Here is a 7066-nt window from a genome sequence, read left to right as displayed (position 1 = left end):
GCCGTAAGCACCGCCGTACTATTAAATAAAATAATAAAGAATCACAATAATAAGATAGATTGAACAATTAATGGGACGGGCGCCCAGGGGGGGGGTAATACAAATATTAATAAATATGGATATATATAATATAATACATACATGAACGCCTCAAAAACCGGCAATAATAATAACAATAATATTTATATGAGACCTGACCCGCGACGACGACGACAGCTTCCTCGATCTCCACGTGCACCAACCAACACGGGAGCAGCAACAGTCAACACAACGACCACGATGCCCGGACACGACCACGTGAAGAAGCCGGGGACGACGACGTGGACACGACAAAATACAGCCACAACCGTCAGGTTGCAATGCGACGACGTGTCGGCAAAACAGCCAAGAGCTACCAACCAGGTCAAACGACCCAACCGCAAGTGACACACGTATATGTGTGCAGAAGAAAAACCGCCGTCACTGCAAACGTCGTGCGGTGTGAATCGGACGGCAGTCACCACCAGACAGACACAACGGCCAAAAGCTCGCGACAGTGAACAGGTCGACGACCGGACGCACAGGCACGGCGATCGAAACGCGCAGCTTATCTTTATTGCAATCCACTATCGCAGTCACACGGCGGACGGTCGTTATTCGGCGGCCTTATAACTTTTATACATCCTACCCCCTTGGAAGACGCGGGGCGACTTTCAACTGTTGTAGACAATATGTACGATAGGTGGATGTAGATACGAGGTAGAGAGAGTCTGTCACGGTAACCGGTAGGCGCCGAAGGTAATGGAGATGTGACCTATATATTGTACATGATTGAAAAACGAACACAAAAGATACCAAAAATTCAAAACAACAAAAAATAAAAATAAATACTTTGGAGATCACCTGATTACATCAATTAATAATTCACAAATATAAATTCAATAAATAAAAAATAATTAAACATTGGGCAATAAATAGCACCAGATACTAAATAATACACATTTTTTTTTTTTTTACATGACACCCCATCATGGTAGGCTTATAGATTTAAGTTAACGATATATATATATAAAAGAATAAAATTTAATAATTACATTAAGTACGAGGGTATGACATATTGTAGTTTTGGTGGTATAGTCGCGCGACTAAGGTACATTTACGTGGATAATTTAACAACTTTGACTATGGGACGCGTTAGCACCCCAGTAGCAGTACGTAAACGAACTACTCGCACTACGCCATCCGCACCAGGCATAACCTCTTGTACCCGCGCCATATGCCATTTAAGAGGAGGAGTCTGTGGGTCTTTAATTACCACTAGATCGTCAACGGCAATATTTGACGCATCGACGACCCAACGACTGCGTATTTGTAACGTGTTGAGATACTCGTCGCGCCAACGACGCCAAAACGATTGTACCGTTTGATTTATTAGTTTCCACCGTTGGACCAAAGGACGCGATGTGTAAGGGATTTCTTTGTCGGGCAACGATAGTAACGGACGGCCTATTAGGAAATGACCCGGAGTCAAACAGTCGTATTCAGCTGGATCAGATGAGAGCGGTACTATCGGCCGTGAATTTAAAATCGCCTCTACTCGACAGAGCATCGTGGTAAACTCTTCGAGCGTAAATGTGTGTTCCCCCATGATTCTGATCATTAATCGTTTAGCAGAACGCACTGCCGCCTCCCAAAGACCACCAAAATGGGGTGCGCCTGGGGGGTTAAAGTGCCAAGAACAGTGTGTGCTAGCGACTATCCGGTCCTGGCACGCAGGGTCATTAAGAAGTTCCCTAAATTGATTTGACGCACCGATAAAGTTAGTGCCGCAGTCCGTGTAAATATCCGTAGGGAGGCCCCGGCGGGCGACGAAACGGTGTAGAGCGGCAACGAAAGCATCCGTTGACAAGTCGGATACATATTCTAGGTGGACCGCTTTCACAATGAAACACACAAAAACGGCTATGTAAACTTTGTATTGCCGCGCTTTTCGTAGACGGTGTTCGGTCATTTGCATAGGCCCGGCAAAGTCTATCCCGACGCGTGAAAAAGGGTGACATTCGGATACGCGGGAAGCGGGCAAGTCGGCCATGACGGGTTGGGGGTTCATGGCTGTTAAACGAATGCATATAACACATTTACTTATTACCGTTCTGATCAATGTATTTATGGATAATATCCAATATTGTCTAGTAATAAGGGACATTATTATACGGGGACCACCATGGCCGGTCAAATCATGCCAGTGGCGAATTAATAACAAGGAGAAATGAGACCCTTTGGCTAGTAATACTGGATGCTTTTGACCCGCGGACACCTGCGCATTAGATAGTCGACCACCCACACAAATTAATCCGAGATCATTTATGAACGGACGGAGACGTGCGATAGGTTTGGTTGTTATAGGGAGTTTATGTGACAGTTCATGAAATAATTTTTCAAACGCGATACGTTGCGAATACTTCGCTATGACAACAGCAGCCTGGTCTAGCTCATCCCTCGACAAAAATGAACCGCGGGACACGGAACGCCGGCGACAATTATTGAAGAACCTATACATTCGCGCCACGACACGTAACAGGTGTACGTACGTCGAAAATCTGTGATACCATTCGGGCGCGGGTAACTGAGCGGCGGTCGTGAGAGTTGCCGATAACAATAATTTAGTTTCAGGTAAGTTTCCAGCGTCTACGTCGGGTACTGCACTCTGCCATTCGTTGCTTAATAAATGTAACAATTCAGGTCCCTCCCAATACAACTTATTAATAATGAGCTCCGATGGAAAAATACCGCGCGATACACAATCGGCGGGGTTTTTTTGCGGAAGGGATGTAATTCCAATGACACTTGGGTAATAATGTTTTTATTTTATAAATTCGATTCGAAACAAATATTTTAAAGTTTTCATGTGGGACCTTCAACCAATTTAAAACAGTTGTCGAATCCGACCACGCGTATATATCAACGACATGAACTCTACGCTTTAATGTTAACGTAAGTCGGGCCAACCAACGTGCAAGCAACACGGCCGCGCAAAGCTCAAGTCGGGGTATGGTCGTTGCTTTCAGTGGCGCTAACTTGCTTTTAGCCCCCAATAGAGATACGACCGACTGTCCAAATTCGTCAATTATTTTTAAATAAACCACGGCAGCGTAACCCCTTTCGGACGCATCACAAAACCCGCATACGTAACATTGGCTTCCCACTTGTGTACCTACAAAACGCGAAATTTTTAATTGCTGCAGTGCGGGAAGATCCACAACGAATTTGCGCCATAATTCGGATAACTCGGGAGGCAATGGATCGTCCCAATCGACATTGCTCTGCCACACTTGTTGCATTATATATTTAGCATAAAATATTACCGGGGACAAAAGGCCTAGCGGGTCGAATATTCTGGCGATAAGTGACAACATACCCCGTTTTGATGTAATTAAGTCTACAGATTGCATTAAATATTGAAACGTGTCGTCTCGATGGCTCCAATTGAGGCCGAGAACTTTAATCCCGACGTCTTCACTGTGATTAAACGTGAGTGACTTGGTGACCCGCTCATCAAACGAAACATTATCTAACACCGCCTCTGAATTACTGGCCCATTTTTTTAATGACATACCAGCTCGACTTAGCACGGTGCGTAAGTCATTTTGTAGCGCCACCGCGGCCTCTACAGAATCAGCACCCACGCATATGTCATCTACATATGTACTGAATAATAACGATTCGCGGACAGCTGGAAAATCGTGGCAGTCATTTTCAGCGATATGTTTTAGAACTCTAAGCGCTAAAAAAGGCGAACAATTTACCCCGTATGTCACAGTATTAAGTTCAAAAACTTTGAGCTCCTCGGTTGGGGAGGGACGCCACAGAATATGTTGAAAACAACGGTGGCCTGGAATGACTTCGATTTGCCTATACATTTTTGTAATGTCGGTAGTAAATGCGTAACGTGAAAGCCTAAATAATGTGAGGACATCGATAACATCTCGTTGTAATTTAGGACCGGATAATAAATATTGGTTCAGAGACGTACCAGAAAAGGATTGAGCAGACGCGTCGAAAACCACTCGTAATTTTGTCTCGACTTCGAACGACTTATACACGGCATGGTGAGGGATAAAATACGTTCCTAACGATTTTGCCGGTGACATATGCCCTAATGTCAAGTATTCTGTCATAAACTTTATATACGCCTCCCGCAGTCTGTTGTCAGCCGATAACTTCCTCTCGAGTGAGTTAAAGCGTTTAAGGGCCACTTCGTAGGAACCACGAAACGCGTCTTCGGTGACTGGTAGGCGAAATAATAAAGGGACACTAAAACGACCATTTTCATGACGACGAAAATTATCACGAAAAATTGTCTCACTCTGACCGTCATGCGTAAAGTCCTCAGGGGCGGTCTCGGGTTCCTCTATTTGCCAAAATTTGTCCATCAGCCCCTCGACTGACGTGATAAGTGAAATGGGACAGGAAATGTTAGTACTATGATTTACTTGTGGAACGGGACCTATAATAATCCACCCGAACACTGACCCGAAAGCAACCGGAAAGGAGTCCCCAACCGACACGCGCTTACCATCTAGTATGCGTGCGAATATGTCTGCACCTAATAATAAATCAATTTTATCCGGGACAGCGAATAACGGATCCGCCAACGCTAAATTTTTATACTTTTCTACTATATGTCTAGATATAGGATGACCGGGCATTTCCACAGTAATAGAAGGGAACACCCACGCCTCAAATTTAAAAATTGGCTCTACAGCAAATCTAGGCTGGACGTGACAATTGACTCGCCCTTTCACGTTCGGTACGGGCGCGCCAGCCAAACCAGAAACAGGGGTAGTCCAACGTGTCATTCGCAAACCTAGGCGGGAGGAACAATCGGATGTGATGGCGCTTATCTGCGACGCCGAGTCTACCAAAGCCCGAACGGTATGTAACACGCCCCCACAGTCTAGGATATGAACAAGCGTCGTCCCTAACAGTACTGAATTACCGGAGCCCTGACCAACCAACGAAGTGCGAACGTCGGGTGTGTCGTCAGGATGTTGGTCATTTGACGCATGCTGACCGTGTCTCACAAGTCCACTAGAGTCGGCCGGATGTAAAAGGGGGTGGTGGCGACGGGGACATTGGTCACATGGTGTGGGTGACTTGCAGTCTTGCGCCCAGTGACCCGACCGTATACATCGAAAACACATTTTGTGGTCACGGACCCACTTATGTCGGACGTCCGCGGACCAACCTAAAAACTTTCTACAATTAATCACACTATGAGACCCGGAACAAACCAAACAACTCCCAGGTAATTTAGGGGCAGTCGTGTGTGCGACTAACGAAGTCTTTTGGAAGCGCTTTGTATGGGTGAAACCACCTTTAAAACCATTTGACGGGAATGACTTGGTCGCTGATGGGTTTGTACATTTCTGCGAATTATCGCGTGGGACACACTCTAATACATTTATTCGCGATTTAACAAATGTTAATAGTTCTTTTACGGACGGAAATCCGGTGGACAATTGCGCCTCGAACAATTTGACGGAATATTGCGGTAAACAACGGGAGGCTAAAATAAACAGAATAAAGTCACCCAAGTTCGGTAACTTCATAGTCTCTAACACTGCGACACCTTCGTCGAAAATCATTAAAAATTTGTTTAAATCAACTAATGTTTCGGTCGATGCCTTGGGGGCAGTTAATAGGTTTTCGATTAACGAAGCAGCGACAAGACGGGGTCGGTCAAAGCGCGATTTTAATGTGGACCACGCCAACTGGTAGTTATCGCCGGCCACAGGAATCCCTCCTATCGCGTCTAGTGCAATACCCTTTAAACAGCCCGTTAAATAATAGAATTTTTCTATGTCTGTTAAGTTTTGTCTTTGGTCCACCATAGCAACGAAACGATCACGAAATGACAACCATTTGAAAATATCGCCGTGAAAACTCGGTAATGGTATTTCCGGTAAGCGTACCGATTTCGAGCGGTCGACAGTTATCGGCGCGGAATTTTCGGATGGGCCACTGTTATCCGCGTATGCGTCGACAATGACATTACGAGCGGGACCACAAACGTCATCGTCAGCCACAGGCTGTGTATTATGAGTATTTATTACGGTACTATGTAACGACCTTTGAGATCCCCCATGCACGGACATTACACGGCGGGGGTACTCGTGGTTATTCAAGACAGCTTTTGAGAATGAAATTAGCTCATACATCTCAATTATCGGGTCCTCTGAATATTCCGACTCTAATTCTAAATCGACTAAACAATCAATGTAAGTTTCATTCTCGGCCTTAAAAACATTACAAATATCGTCGACATCGTCCAACAGGACCGACAATTGCGCATAAAGCTCTGCATTTTCGACACATCGCAACGCGATGGCGTGAATAGCCTTTACGCGATTAAAACAATTATTGCATTTTAACAAAGCCTTTCGCTTTACCCGGTTTACACGCTCGATGTCTGCTCGCTCAGTCATCATTATTTGAATATTACGTAAAATACTATTTAATAAATCGAAGTAACATAACTATCGGACCGTCGCGATGCGTCGTTCGATAATAACATACAAAAAAAAAAGATAACGACGGAACCGCTTAACACATCACGCAATTACGGCCCGGTTGCACACAAGCACTAATTAATGAATCAATATAAATAGGTTTGCTGATTAACATTGGGACTTTCACCATACAATAATTTCGATTATATATTTATAAAAATTTAAATAATTAAACAATTTACTGATGCACCAAAACGCGACTACTACACCACCACAATATATCATACACTATACCAATATTACGAACGTAATAAAAATTCATAAAAAAAACTTCCGCTTAAATAAACCACGCTCTGCTACCAGAATGTTTTGTCAATGGGTTCCTTCTCGTAAGGTTGACCCTCTTGACGATTGCGTGTACCCGTACTACCCAGAGGAATTTAACACTATTTGTGGTATATGTGATATATCAGGTGACCATGTAATAATATATAAAGAAACCAAGAAAAAATACAGTATTGTTGACGGGCCGTAAGCACCGCCGTACTATTAAATAAAATAATAAAGAATCACAA

At 44.1% G+C, this 7066-nt stretch overlaps 1 protein-coding gene across 1 annotated transcript; it reads right to left on the bottom strand.

Moving 5' to 3' along the window:
- Window positions 1–2727: 2727 nt before the first annotated feature.
- On the bottom strand, window positions 2728–6988 carry LOC112680239. Its single transcript, XM_025550276.1, has 2 exons — window positions 5087–6988; window positions 2728–5029 (listed from the first exon to the last, which is right to left on the bottom strand). Exons 1-2 carry the CDS (start codon window positions 6468–6470, stop codon window positions 2742–2744), a joined length of 3672 nt encoding a protein of 1223 aa, XP_025406061.1. The 5' UTR covers window positions 6471–6988; the 3' UTR covers window positions 2728–2741.
- Window positions 6989–7066: the final 78 nt, after the last annotated feature.

The sequence above is a fragment of the Sipha flava genome, unplaced genomic scaffold, assembly GCF_003268045.1.
Source record: "Sipha flava isolate LNK unplaced genomic scaffold, YSA_version1 17586_pilon_pilon, whole genome shotgun sequence".
Taxonomy (NCBI): Eukaryota; Metazoa; Arthropoda; class Insecta; order Hemiptera; family Aphididae; genus Sipha; species Sipha flava.
The sequence above is the reverse complement of the archived record's forward strand: the minus strand, read 5'-3'. Positions and strand labels throughout refer to the sequence as shown.